General features: G+C 37.4%; 2 protein-coding genes across 2 annotated transcripts in view; both read right to left on the reverse strand.

Moving 5' to 3' along the window:
- Positions 1-227: 227 nt before the first annotated feature.
- Positions 228-15803, reverse strand: part of LOC149016663 (putative disease resistance RPP13-like protein 1) — an 81760-nt gene continuing 66184 nt past the window's right edge. The window contains exon 2 of the mRNA XM_089154740.1: positions 228-308. The gene's annotated coding sequence lies outside the window, so the exon portion shown is untranslated. The remainder of the gene's footprint in view (positions 309-15803) is intronic.
- On the reverse strand, positions 1612-5119 carry LOC149016664 (putative disease resistance RPP13-like protein 1). Its single transcript, XM_089155959.1, is given in 4 exon segments — positions 1612-2518; positions 2651-2899; positions 2901-4343; positions 4345-5119. Coding segments are annotated over 4 exon segments (3273 nt in total). The 5' UTR covers positions 5065-5119; the 3' UTR covers positions 1612-1657.

The raw sequence follows: 15803 nt of genomic DNA on the forward strand, positions 1-15803 counted from the left end.
GGATTAGGTTTTAGGAGAAGAAGAAAGGGGTTGGGGCTAATTCAATTTATTGTTTTGTTGATGAACAACTACTTTGAGTGCTTGAAGATATCCTTCAACTTGCAGAAATTTCCACAATAGGGGGAAAAGCTTCAAGAGAATTATTTATGTTAGGGAGACAATTTGGGGGGGGGGGGGGGGAACGGTTGGGGGGACACCAAGTGACATGCAATCCCCTCAGCTTCACCAGACAAAAGACTTCAACTCCCCATCACATGGAATATGTTGATCCCAACGACAAGGTAAAAATAAAAGTAAAAGAACTAGACCTGCCAACCCAATAAAAGAATAAAGAAGAAAATCTCACTCTCAGTAATCCAAAAGTATGGAACTCCGAAGATGTATTCAAGTCCTACTCAGTTTAGGAAACTTAAAGTCCACACTTAGTGGTAAATTGAGACCAGATTTGTACCAAATAGATGACAACAGAGTTAATAAATAACCAGTGATATGGAACGAATAAACAGTTGCACAGATCAAGTTTTACAAATCAGAACCAGAAAATAAGGTTTGAAGAAGTGGACTTGTACTAGGATTTCTGAATTTGGTCAGAACTCCTGACTCCTGAGTACTGAAAACAGGAATCCAATCAGGATCATCAAATGTTAAAACAGAATCATAATAGCAAGTATTCAGGAAACTGAAACTATAAGTGAGTAAACTAGTAGTCGGAATGCTGAAATTGATGAACAAGTTCTGATTTTTAAACCGCTGATGAAACATAATTAGAAACCAGACTAGAAGCTGAAAATAATAACGACAGTAACATAATTCAGTGACTGATAATTGATGAATCAGAAAGCCTATGCAGATAGTGAAGAGTAAATGAATAAACTATGCAAAAAGAATGGAAAGCTTGTAAAGTATTCTTTTTTCTCTTACTGTTATGTTCTGTAACATTTCCCTGCATAGGAACGAGGCCCTCAAATGAGAGGGAAGAAGGAAAGAGTAGGGTAAAGGAAGAGGAGTATAGAATAGTCTGAGGTGGGGAAGGTTTTGTGTTTAGATGTGTGTTGTTGCTATAATCAATGAGTCTTCATGGACTACATGTTTGTGTTGATGGCCACACTCTTCACCCTAAAATTTTTTAATCCCACATTTCGAATTTCAAAACTCCTGCAAAGAGCTGAAAACATGACCTGCTGAATTGTAGAACAGATCCATACTGTACTGAACTTCAGTGATTTTTGTTGACCGACCGAAGCTTTTAGGTATGCAGAAAACTAATGATATGCTGATAAGTGATGCCTTGTAGATGCTCAATAGTTCCATGCAATTGCATGTCTTGTATATATTTTAGAGCATTTTCAAAGATAGCACTCCATCTGAGGCTAATTAAAGTTTCATGAAATTGCCATGCTGCTTTTTGTTGGTTGTTGAGCAATTTTAAAGAAAATATTCCATCTCTTGTTTCTCTTCTATTAGAGGAGTCAAACATATTAGCTGTGGTACGTATCTGATTATAGGCTAGAAAGAAACCATACATATCTGATCAAAGAAGACATACATAAGTGATTACAGGATTAGGAGAAAAAAATCATTCGTATCTGATTAAAGAAGAAATACCTCAATATTAGCAGCAATGCATATCTGTACGTCTCCCTCCGCGTAGATTTTACTATAAGAGGCCAGATCCACTTGTGGTGTTTATGCTACTTTGCCATATGTCATCTATTATTACCTTTGGGATTTGGACAATCTTGGACCACTCTTCTGCTTTCTTCTTTTGGTACCGTTGTGTCAGAGTTGGACAGTTATGGATCTCCAAACATTTAAGAGAGGATAGGTGGGAGAGTCCATCATATAGAGATTCAAGAATGGGGCAGTCCTTGATGCAAAAATCTTTAAGGTTTGTGGGAAGCAGACCCCTTGGCATGCAAACGAGAGCAAGACATCCACCAATGGCAAGAGATGAAAGAGAAGTTAGATTATAAAGACCTGAGGTATGTAGGGGTTCAAGATTCTTGCACTCTGTAAGAAAGGAGCAATTCACAATCTCCAATTGTTTAAGATTCGTCAGTTTCAGCAGCCCCTTTTGCAAGATATTTAGCTGCCCACAATTTAGAACAGAAACCACCTGAAGTGCATTTGGTAAATCCATGTTTGGAATGGACTCAAGAGCAGGGCACTCTTTGATTTCTAATCTCTGGAGAGAAGTTAGGCTGCACAGTAAATTTTTGGGCAGGGACTCTAGATTCTTGCAATTGATGATCTTGAATTCTTGAACTGTAGTGGGTAACCTTGTTTCCTTGAAGGACTGAAGAGCAGGGCAATTTTCAATCACAAGTTCTTGGAGAGACATCAGAGTGTCTAGCTTCTTAGGTAGTGACTCCAGATTCTCGCAATCGAAGATCCTCAATTCTTGAAGTGCAATAGGTAAAATCGTTTCCTGGAAGGACTCAAGAGTAGGGCAACTTTCAATTACAAGTTCTTGGAGAAATGTTAGAGTGTGTAGCTCATTGGGTAATGACTCCAGATTCTTGCAGTCAAGGATCTTCAATTCTTGAAGCGCAATGGGCAACCTTGTATCCTTGAACGACAAAATAGCATGGCAACTATGTATAACTAATGTTCATAGAGACACTAGAGCATGTAGTCCCTTGTATAGTACCTTTAGATTCTCACACTTTGATATTCGAAGAGCTCGGAGAGATGTAAGGTTGTGCAATTGTAACCCAAGGTGGTGTTGCTTGGCCACCATAGCTTCTGGCTTATTATTGCCTACATTTTCCCCACCGAGTTCAGATAACTTTTTCTGTGGCCCTATATCCATTGAGCTTAACACTTGAAGGCTGGTTAAGTTACCCACTCCTAATGGAATTTTATGGAAGCTCCAGTTTCCTGGAAGAACAAGATATTTGAAGGTTTATGAGATTACCCAAATTTTCAGGCAATTGTCTAAGCTTCCCAGAGCTAATAAGTGCCAATGATTTTAAATTGTAAAGATGTCCAATCGAGTCAGGTAACTTCACAATGTCAGAAAATGAGAGATCAAGAAGCCTTAGATGTTTCAACTTGCCAATTGAATCAGGCAACTCAGGGTTGCAAATTTTGACACGTAGCTCACGTAGGAATTGGAATTGCATGTTTGGTAAGAAGTGTCTTGGACTTCTTATAATACCATTCCGAGTTAGAAGGGTGCGTAAGCTTTTCATGGACTCAAATTCAGTCACCTCAACATTATAATCATTCATCATCGTGTAAGACAAGTGACGAGTTGTAGTTAAAACTTGGGATGACTTATCATGATCTCTCCTACAATACATTCTACTGGATACAAATTGTGCTAAATCATGGATCAGATCATGCATCACAAATCTTAATCTTGTGTCACTTGATGATTTGAAAAGTGATCTTACTCGAATTTCTTTTGTTGGGGCAATGAACAATGGGCGTTCTGTCAAAGCATTACAATGACTAGATAACTCGAAGAAGGACCTCATGAATAGTTCATCAAAATACTCAGCCCCTATATCTTCCAATCGTTTTTTCCCTTTCGGTTGAATTATACCTTCTCCCATCCACAAGACAACTAATTCCAACTTGCTGAATACATAGCCTTTGGAAAATAAAGCACAATATGTAAAGCATCTCTTCAGAAATGCAGGAAGATGATGGTAGCTCAGCATGAGTGATGGGAGAATCTCAGATTCTCTTAAATCCCATATTTCATTCTCCAAAATAGTTTTCCATTGAATATTCTCTGTTTTATCCCATAAAAGACCAGCAAATGTTTTTAAAGCCAATGGTAAACCCTTACATTTCTTCACAATCTCTTGTCCAAATAATGCCAACTTGTGATTTGCATGATCTGAATTTTCATCCATGAAAGCATGCCTTCTAACAAGAGCAAAACAAGCCTCATCTGACAAACCTTTCAAACAATGGTTGTTTGGAACGGTTCGCAAGATTGATGCAACTCCCTTATTCCGTGTTGTAACCAATATCTTGCTTTCTATTGTACTGACTTCAAAAGCAGTTCTTAAAACCTCCCATCTCTCATAGCTCTCGTTCCACATGTCATCTAGGACCAGTAAGAATCTTTTCTTGTTCAATGCTTCTTGAAGTTTCAGCTGTAGCAGGTCCAATGAATTTGAAGGAGGAGATGAACCAGTAACTGACTCGAGAATTTCTTTGGTTAAGCGAACCACATCAAAATCTTCAGATACACAAACCCAGGCTTTTAGATGAAAATGCTCGGTGACTTTTTCATTGTTATAAACAAGTTGAGCAAGGGTAGTCTTTCCAACACCGCCCATGCCCACTATTGGCAGTACTGAGAAATTATTGCCATTGTTGCTGGCATGACTGACAATTTTTTTCTGAGAGTAACCATCCAACAATCTCCTCTGTGTCTTCTTCTCGGCCAAAAAGTCTATATTTATTAACCAAAGAACTCGTAGGTGGCCTTTGACTGAAAAAAAAGGGCCTTGAGGACCCAAATCCCACACTGGAAACCAAACCAAGAGCAGCACCTTCTTGTGCTGCACTTTTTAATCTCTGATTGATATCCCTTACTTTTGATCCAAACCTTTTAATTCTTTGCAGCTCTTCGGCGATACTATATACCTTAGGTCCGATGCCTTTTATTCCCTCCAAAGCTTCATTAATGCCATTTATTGCAGATTCAATGCTAGAGTTCGATGCAGAAGAAATACTACTTTCACTTGATGAAGTACTGAGAGGAATGGGGTGGCGTACCTGTTGGGTTTGTTGGGCAGCTTCCAATTTCAGGTGTAAAAGTTCGGTGGCGTACTCATCCAATATATCCTCTGCATCATAGAGAAGTTGTTTGAGGTGGTCCAACCACAGCTTCACAGCACCATTTGTGAATTGCTTCAGTTCAGCTTCATCTAATAAGGCCTGAATCATAACTGTTGTCCACTTCAGTGATTCCACTTCTTCCAAATCAATTTCCCATCGCAGTAAGAAGTCAAGCAACTCAGGAGAGGCAAACCTGTCAAAAGCCACCTGAAGGAAAGCCGAGAGGCAGGACCCTCCAAAAAGCTGTCCAACAGATGACATTTTCTTCTCTGAAAGAGGAAAGAAATGTAATGCGATGAAACTTAGAAAAACAGAAGCAGAAATCTGATGGAGGGAAGAAAGAAGAAGAGGAAAGATGAGGGAACTGAACACTTTTCAATGTGAAAGAGGAATTGTGCTTATGACGAGCTGTCCGGCTGTGACCGGTATTGTTAGTGACAGGTATTGTTAAAAATAAAAATTATAAATTATAAAAATTATAAAAGTCAAATAAATAAATAAAATTAAAATTAAAAGATAAAATAAATTATGTTGACTCCATTATTCCGGATTTTTGTCTACTGTAGCGGGCAGCTACTGCCGCCAATAGCCAGGATTTTGCTAAATAAATCAAACGGTTGTAATAGAAAATGCAAGAATATATGTCTAAATATTAAAAAAAAAACTATATTTGAAGGTTTAAAAAATTCAAATTTACAAAATCATAGAGGATGGTCACACTAAACAAAAATTTTGGGATACGTTCCCTCCGCTTTCACTCGCTACTATATTGTCTTTCAATTTTAAAATTTCAAAAACTTGATTCGCAGATCTCAAAGGAAGCAAGCAATGGCGAAAGCATCGGCTCGTACACCTGTGGTGTCAAAACTCAGTTCTGAGATGAAGAAATCCACCCTCCTCCATCGACCTTACATTCAGGTTTGCATCTCCTTCGCTTTTGTACGGAGTTGTACACTTAATTTCTCTTTGAATTTCTCAATAGATGATAATTGAAGCGATAACTTCAGTCAAAGATCGGTTTGGTTCAAGCCAACCTGCAATCACCAAATTCATTGATGATTGTTGTCTATGCAGTTGAATAACTTATCCACATCAGAGATTGGTGAAGGTGAAAAATTCGGGGAGGAGCATAGAGGGTTTGGAAATTTGGGGATCAGGTAGGATTTGATTTGTAAATTTTAAAACCTTCAAATCTTTAAATGTAAAAATAAAATTTTATATTCACACATATACCCTTGTATACAACTGTCTAATTTATTTGGCCAAATACTGACCATTGGCAGCAGTGTGTTCGCTGCTACAAATAAAAGTCCCATTATTCCCACACAGAGAAAAGAAAAGTAGACTTGTGAACATATGTGCCATGGGCAACTCAGCTTTTGTCTTAATGGGATCAGAGGAATTAAAAACAAAGAGGACAATCTCTAGAATTTCTTAGCATTCCTTCTTCTACGCGTTTTGAAACCCTAACTTAAGGGTGTCAATACGGTATCGAAATCGTTTAATCGTACCGAAATGTGTCGCTTAAAATCGCATCTTACCACACTTTTTCAAATTCAATATGGTATATACCAAAACCATTTTTGGAATTCCGTACGATCTATTTTGGTTCTGGACTCTGTACGATTGGTATATACCGTATATCATATTGATTTACTGTATACTGATATCGTACTGAATAGCATTTTTGTACCATATCTAAAGGCTTGCTATAGCCAAACGAATTTCTTTTTGGCTCTCTGTGACTAGACAAACCACTGTCTAGCTCAGACGGATGCCCATCTACAACATAGATGCCATTTCCCAACACATCTAAAATTGTTTTCCAAGGCCTAGTTATTGTGATAAACCATCTATTAAACAAACATTTCTTTGTTTAAATACGTTCATGAAATCAATACTTTGGTTTATTGTGGCAATATTACAAATTAGAAGATTAGAAGAATTGATGTTTATACCAAAATCATACTGTACCATATACCAAACCGTGCCATTTTTCTTGTACCAATTTTATACTGAAACCATATCGAACTGTTTTTAAAATGTCATTTTCATACAGTATTGTATAAATTCGGTACGAAACGTGTTCGGTATGACAAATTGCAATGCGGTACGGTACGGTTTTGGTACGACGTTTTAGATTTAATGAGTGGATATTGTGGAAGATGACCAGAACAATTTTAACAAATAAAATAATATCTTACAATCAAGGGCATTTTAGCTGAAGAAGTTATAATCCTAATAACTTCGGTTCAAATATTCATTATTCTGAAAAATAAGCTTTATATGAAAATGAAATCACACCAACCTCAAGAGATGTCTATAAGTTTCAACTTTAAGTTTTGTTTGCAATTCTTTTCAAACACCATCTGATAGTCATGCTCTCTTACGTGATATTCACTTCAATACTAAGTGAATATTTAGAGTTAGTCTAAATTCTAAATCTCTAGTGTGCTTCAATAAAAGTTTTAGACCTAATTTTTATGTAGAACAACATTTTACCTTGGAATCTTCTTCACGTCTTACACAAGGTACGAAAATTCGGCGAATTTTGGCCGAACTTGGGGCAAAATTTCAGCCTATATTTTCGATTTTTAGGGCACTATATAGGTTGTGGGCTGTGGATTTCTCATCAATTAGAAAGTGATAAAACTTAATTAATAATTACTCAAACCTGTAATAATTGCAATCCTTGATAATGCTTTTAATTTTGTAAATAATCAACATCATGTATATCTATTGACCATTCAACACACAAAAGGACAAAAGAAGGGAAATTCAAAACTACAGACAATTCACTTTTTATTTATTTATTTTTTTTTTAATTTAATTTATGAAATCTAATATAAAAAATAAAAAAATAAAATGAAAGAAAAAGTTGAATGAGATCTTATGTTGTCAGAAAACATCAAATGGTACCAACGGGGGTTGGTTAAGTGGTAAGCAGCTTGGTCCGCTTAAGCAAGATTTCGGTATCGAATCCTTGTGAATACAAAAAATCCCATTGGGAGGCCCCCGAACCACCACCGCCCAGGTGTGCGACGCGGGTCGAATACCGGTTTATAAAAAACCGGGGTTGGCAAAAAAAAAAAAATCAAATGGTGGAGATTTTAAATACGGTTTCTTCCCTTTTTTTTTTTTCTTCTCCATATTTTACTTTGTTCTCTGCTCTCTTCCAACGTTGAATTCCTCAATTCCTAGCCGTTCTAATCTCAAAGTTGGAGTAATTGACCACTTCACTCCAAAAATATAACGTAGAATCATACATATATGCTGACAAATTTGAGTGGGCATTACCATTTGTCTTGGTGAAGGGAGATCACTATAAATTTGTCTTTGAATGGCGAAGGTTGCTTTCCATATAAGATATTCGCTAGAATAATTAACTTATCACGAGACCATAAGTTAATAATGTCAAGCTCTAAACAATGGATTTATTTTTATATTGGGTTTTTTTAGCAGTAGCTACAAGAAACCTGATCAGCACGAGCACTCCATGCTTTGAACTGATTGATTTTCTTCTTTGAAGTTGTCACATTTTTGTAACATTTTGGTTCCAATGTTTTTAATTCTATGAGCCATTGAATTACGTAAAAATGGTTGATCTTTGATTAATTGGCTATAATTTTGGGTAAACTTTGATTTTTTTTTCTTTCTTCAGTTGACAACTTTGATTGATTGTTATTACTTCATAACAAAGTCTCAAATTGGCTTAGAGCTACAGGTTGATTTCAACATGTAAACCTTTTACAACAATCTGAGACCTAACTAATTCCCCCCAGGTGCCATTAGCTATAATAGAGCTATGAGTGTTGAAATGTTGTTGAGGAATCTGCAAATACATTTGATCTTACAATTCTACTTGAGAGCTGAAACGTACCAAAGGTACTTTCTTTAAGGTATTTAGACACCCCGATTTGTGCAATACGGGTTCTATAGTGTCTTCACCCCAAGATCAGTCAGCCCAACCTTTAAGGTTGCACCCCAGAAAGGTTACTTAAGGTGTATCAGGTAATGTTCACTGCTTGATAGAACAACTACAAGGAGAGAGAGTAAAAAGAGGAGGAGGTAATTCAGTACTTAGAATGAACTCGAAAATGGGTTTATATAGAACTCCAAAGGCTGTGGGTGAAAGGGTAAGGTCACCTCTCTTTGTGATGGTACCTTTCAGCTCAACGCCCTTCAAGAAAGTACCTATCCAGCTGACCTCCCAACAGGAAAGTGCCTCTCTAATGGCATCTCCACGTAATCACCCAACAGCGGGCTTTCCAGAATAGGGCCCATGACAAAATGGGCCTTCCGGATCAAAGCCCACGTCCCAAGTCCCAAGTCCCAAGTCATATAAGATATTGCTAGAATAATTAACTTAAAAATGTCAAGCTCTAAACAATGGATTTAATTTATATTGGGTTTTTCTAGCAGTAGCTGCAAGAAACCTGATCAGCACTCCATGCTTTGAACTGATTGATTTTCTTCTTTGAAGTTGTTGCCTTTTTGTAACATTTTGGTTCCAATGTTTTTAATTCCATGAGCCATTGAATTACATAAAAATGGTTGGATCTTTGATTGATTGACTTTATTTTTGGGTATGATTTATTTTTTTTTCCCTTTTTTTTTTTTTTTTTTTTTTTTCAGTTGACAACTTTGATTGATTGTTATTACTTCATAACAAAGTCTCAGATTGGCTTAGAGCTATAAGTTGGTTTCAACATGTAAACCTTTTACAAATTACAACAATCTGAGACCTAACTAATCCCTCCCCCCCCAGGTGGCATTAGCTATAAGCAATTTATTTGTAAAAGATCTACTTTTAGATTAAGACAATAATGATGGGCTTCTCTCTAGTGGCTAGATTAGCACAAAGCACACCAGCCTTTAATAATTTATGCAATTGGTCTCACGGGCTTTTGGGGCTAAAAAGGAGAAAATACCCTAATTTTAAAGGGCATTTTGGTCAATTGGTAGTGCTAATAGTCACGGACGCACAGCCACAATCGACAGGTAGTTCGGAGCTAAAAAGGATGACTTATGGGTTGCCTATATTTGGAGGGCATTTTGTTCAATTTGAATAATTCTTCGTTTCCTTGCTAAATATAGTATTTTGCCAATATGGCAGATCTGATAGGTGCTACCAATTATCCCTGGTGCCCAATTTGGAGCCTAAGCGGGAAGCCAAGGGTCACCAAATTCTAAAGCACATTTCGGTATGTCTGACTAACTTCTTGTCCTCTTATGTAAAACCGTAGAGTTTTACTAATAGGGAAGGCTTTGTTGGTAGATGCAATCATCGAGAATACAAAGTCATGAACGACACTCAATTTGAAGTTGAAACAGGGAAGTTATGGGCCGTCCAAGTTTGAGGGGCATTTTGGTCAATTTGATTTACTTTTCATTTTCCTATGTAAGACACTATAGATTTGCTTGAATGGCAGATCCCCCTGGTACGCGCAATCAAAAAAAACGGTCCTCTTATAACAATACACCATTAAGTTGATGATAGACTTTCCTGTTGGACCAATCCATCCATCACACATAATGGTACATCCATATGACTCCCACATCGATCTCAAACCACCAATGTACTCCTACAGCTCCTCCTTCTCCTTAATCAGGAAGGTAGTCATCACCTCTTTAGGGGTGGGACCAGTATATCCAAGACCTGCCTCTGCAATAGTATCAATCATATTCTTTTAATAAGGACCCTCTGCTATGTTTGGTAGAACATAACTGTAGTACATCCACTTTGACACTGCCTTCTTCACTTTCTTAACCATCCCTTTCCATGCACTTGTAATCTTGGGTTGCTTGGTTCCATTCCTTCTGAAAATATCAGGATCTTGCTCTATGATATGATCCCTCGTCTATGGATAGTCACGTGGTCTCCGTAGATCTGCTGTAGAAGTGACCCTCTGACTTTGTGATCGGTTGAACATACCACATATACCACCCCTATCCTTAGATCCAGATGACCCAGCCCTTGCAGCCTTAGAGGGACCAGCTCCTATAAATCTAGCTCTGACCCTCTCCTACTCCTGGTATTGTATCTCCCTACTCTCAGCCATCGCCCGTCTGATGTCCCTCTTCTCCTGCTCTCTGATATTAACGGGATCAACATCTCAATCAGAACCTGAATCAACTCTATAAGATGACGGTGCTCACACTGCCTCATCCAATGCAACATTTACTTTCCTCTTCTCCTGTTTCTTCTTCCCCTTTTCTTTCTCCAGCTCTCTAACTGCCTTCACTATATCAGCATTTACCTCCATGCACGTAGCTACATCCTTTGAACTGCCAGTGATGTGAATCTTAAACCTACTTATGCCAAATGAGTTCAACTCCTTACCACAGAAGCTGCATTTTGTTTTACTCTTGTTGCCATCAATAGCAACACAATACTGTCATGCAAGATCAACCCTTCTCCTCGCTGCAGTTCATTGTGGTTGTCCCTGTCCCCATTACTGTCCTCCCTGTGAACCTACTCCTCTCCCACTGCTAGACATGATAACTATTGCATCGAAAATGATTGCATAAACAATTAAACAATACAAAAAAATATTTTATATAAAATGAATATTTAAATTTTTTTCAACAAAAGAAAAGGTTGCCATATCAAAACTGACAATGAAACCACACGAGCAGTACTTGAAAATAATTATATAGATATTCCATAATTTTCTCTAATTTTCAAAATCATTTCTCTTATTTTTCCCCCCTAATTTTTCTCTTTTATATTAATATTTTAATAATTTTCAAAACGTAAAATAATTATTTATTGGGTCAAAAAATATTCCGACTCCTTGAGCCTGTAGATTGGCCCATAGAGATCCACATATATATTTTCAATTATGATATAATACATATATCATGCAAAAAGTAAGCATTTGCAATGTAGAAGAATACAATTTTTTACGCTCGAAAATAAATAAATAAATTACTTCACAAAAAAATATTCCGATTCTTTGAGTTGTAGATCGGTGTACTGTATTCAACATATATTAATTTCATACCCATCCAACAACATTATAGTATGCATTTTGAAAAGAAAAAACAATTTAGAGAACAATAATTACCTCTCAAATGAAAAACTCCACAAAACACCCTGATCTGTGTGAAATTTCGCTTGATCGTCGAGAACAATGTTATACTCATTAATAATGAACCTAAGGTTTTATGTCAAAGATCTAAAGAAAATATGGCAAAAATACCAAGAAGTAGGAGAGAGAAGCTCTGGGGGAGGTTTGGAGAGGAGAGAGAAATTCCAAAATCAGGTTGATAATTCGCCCGAAATTCGGCGAACTCATGCCTATATGATCAAAAAAATATATTTTCGGATATATATCACAAGAAATCGCCGAATTGGCAATGTTCGGCGATATATCACCAGTTCAGCGATAAATAGTGAGATATTGCTGAAAATATCGCGCAATATTGCATTTCGGTATTTATTTCAGTTTGCCTTTCACCGAAATGACTGAAATTCGGCGGAAGGTTGTACCTTGAGTGTAATAAATACAAAGTAGATGTGACATTAAAAAGTAGGTTGTACCTTGAGTGTAATAAATACAAAGTAGATGTGACATTAAAAAGTACAATATTCAGCGATATTTCTGATTTTTTTTCCAGATATTGCCGAAATTTCGGCAATTTTTTGTTTTTCTTATTTTTGCCGCAGATATTGTTTCACTACCACCAAAATGGTCGAAATTCAGCAAATTTTGGTGAAATGTTGCACTATGCTCTCTTTCTTTTTTTTTTTTGGTAAAAAATGTTGCACTATGCTCTCACATACAATTTTGACCTTGTAAAGAAATAAAAATAAAAATAAAAATAAAAATAAAAATAAAAATAAAAATAAAAATATTTAATCTTTCATATCCAAATGAATCATCTTGGACTAGTCCTTGATATCTTTGCATCCTCATTATTCAAAGGTGTGTTTTTTATAGAAAGGAGACTTGTCTGGGCCAACTCACACGCATCTCATTGAGGGATGGCTTGCTTTACAACTATTCAAGTATATGAAGAGGTATCAACCTTGATCCCGAGGAGACTTTAGCTCTTAATCTCATATTATGAGACATTTGTTTTTCTTAACTGAACCAACCCTTAGCCATGAGGTTAGATACACTTGTTAAGTCCAAGATAATGCAAGATCATAGGTAAAAAGTTTTATAGGAAGGTAAATGGATCTTTTACAAAGGGAAAGGAGAGAATGTGACGTTTTGATCCCTGATTTCCTATTGTAAGGCCAAGGCAGGGTTGCATGATCGGTGAGACTGTAAGACTAACCCCTCTTATATCTAAGTAAGAAGTCCAGCACCTTGAAGGGATTATAGGATCAGATAGCAATATATGACAAGGGTTGTTCTATTTTCCATATATATTTTTTGAAACATGAGTGGAAATGTGACTGATGAAACATGATTGTTTCTGCTTTGGAACAGTTGCCAAAAAGAGAAAAGTTTCAGTGTTAAACGAACAGAGTGCATATGGGATGTTTGAGATTATGCCAAAAACACACATTGACAGGGAAAGAAAGAGAGAAGATGAGGTGAACCATACACATATTGCCAGGGCACATAGAAGCTTACATTGACATATCATTCTGGTTCTCTTGCTGCCGTCCAGCGTTGATTTCCCATCGAAATAAGAAGTCCAGCAACTCAGGGGAGGCAAATCTGTCCAAGGACACTTGAAGGAAGGCGGAGAGTAAAGACCCTCCGACAAGTTGTCCCATTGATGCCATCTTCTTCTTCCATAAACAGGGGGAAAGAATGTAAAACAAAGAGTTTCAAATGACAGAAGCAGAAGATTTGAAACAAAGGGAGAGAGAAGTGAATGAAACGTTCTTTGTGTTCATGAAAAGCAGACTTATAGGCTGCTACAGAAGGTTGGAAACTTTCCATTGATATAAGTTGTAAGTATTCACTTTTCTTCTTCTAACGTTGAACCCTACAGCTCAAATCCAGACTTTGACCTGGAGATGGAGAAATGCTTTGGAAAATTGGGAGGGGAAGCCAATTTCCTTCTCAGTTAGAGGGAAATTATTTGGGTCTATGCTGTACAGTAATTGGATCAGGTATTAATGACTGGCAAATTCTGCAAAATTTCTCCTTTGAATCTGTTTGTGGAAGGAAGGCTGAGAGGGAGGACTTCCCAAGGCCTCAACTATTGTTCCCTCTCGTTGGTGGGGATGGTCAGTAGGAGAGGAAACGTTGCTTCTGTGGAAGGAGAGACAAGGCTTGTTGTTGAAAAGCCGCATTCCAGATTCAAGACACCTCAACTATTGTTCCCTCTCTTCCCAGGTTTCTCTCTGTTCTCTGCTCTCTTGCAACGTTGAATTCTTGATTCTTTCCCGATTCCCAACCGTTCTAATCTCAAAGTTGGAGGAATTGACCACTTCACTCTAAAAATATAGATATATGATGACAAGCTTGAGTAGGCATTCCCTTCTGTATTTGAAGTACTATAGTCTTGTACTTTGCATTCCCTGCTATAATTTTGGTATGATCATAAGATCTAGTCTTTTTCTTTCCATATCTTTTCGATTATTTGAAGGCTGGATTTTTTATCTAAATGGAAAGGAACACTAATTCTTTCTGTTGGATCTTTTAAGAAGTTAACGCTTTTCTTGAACTTTGTCAAGTCCTATAATCCGTTAAAAGTTCAGTGTATGTAATTTACTGCATTATACACTCTTTAGGAACCCCTTCTGATAAATGACACAGTATTACTGAGATAGTAGGTACTTAATTGGATCTTGACCAGATTCCTTATGAGACATTGGTATGTTCATAAGCTCTAGTCTTTTGCTTTCCTATTTTTTTGATTATTTGAAGGCTGTGTTTTGGAAAATAATTGGAAAGGAACACTAAATAATTTACTGCATTATACACTTCTCAATTTTTCCTAAGGTATCTAGGATCGATGTACCTAGCTGTTGAAAGAGGGAAAATATCATGGCTACGCCTTGAAAAACATGATCATAACAGGCTTGAAGATTCCTTGACAAGACCGAAAACAACCAAGGAACCCCAACCCAAAACCACACCAAACAAAGGGGTCCCCAACCAAAAGGGGGGGGGGGGGCCCCCCCCCCCCCCCTAACCACACCCACACCAGAGCAATGGCCGCCACCACCCCCCCCCCCCCCCCCCCCCCCAAGTCATTTTAATTTGGATCACTAAAAGACATTATATTAGCTTGCACGGTTTGTTATCATCAAAGCCAAGTTGTTACCAACTTAGGTGATGCAGGCCCATCAATTGGGCTATTTTTCTTTGAAACCAGCTTAGGATTGATAGATAGGGGGTTGGGTCATTCTTTAATACGTTTGTGTGGTCATCGGCCTATTCCATGTGTGCAAAAGTATAGCACCTATTAGAAGATGGACTTCCAAATCTCGCTCTATTGACTTGATTTGGAGTGCCATCTACTTTGATGTATCTTCTAGAGTGATGTCCATCCCCCATCCCCCGGTGTTTGACTCTCCCAGAAATAGGTTTATTGTTAGCTTCTGGGGTCTCAGCTCTACCTTTTCCACCCCAGATATAGGTTAACTGTTAGTCTCTAGGGTCTTTGTTCTTTGCTCTTGAGCTCCTTGCTCCTTTTGTGCTTGTATATTGCTAGTTGTCTTTAATTTAATCATTTATTCATCCAAAAAAAAGTATAGCACCTAGGTCAAATACAAAAATTGGTTATTTATTTTATTAAAATTAGGTCAAGACTATCAAGAGATAGACCTTATCAGTCCCTGATATACCTTCACTGAATAATCCTTATCAGGGGCCTGACACATGAGTAAACAGTCCTCATTAGGTTAGTATTTTGTATTAAGAGTCCCATTTCAAATTCAGTATCTATTTTGATCTTTGAGTACAACTGGGGACGTAATTGAGAGGCTACAAATACAAGCCCTGCCCATGTAGTAGAATTCGGATTTCAGACTACGAAGTGTTTTATTGCTGCCTAAGTGTGTTTGTGAGAATTAAGTTGCTCCA

The sequence above is a fragment of the Hakea prostrata genome, chromosome 5, assembly GCF_041222555.1.
Source record: "Hakea prostrata isolate BN-2017 chromosome 5, UWA_Hpros_2, whole genome shotgun sequence".
NCBI lineage: Eukaryota > Viridiplantae > Streptophyta > Magnoliopsida > Proteales > Proteaceae > Hakea > Hakea prostrata.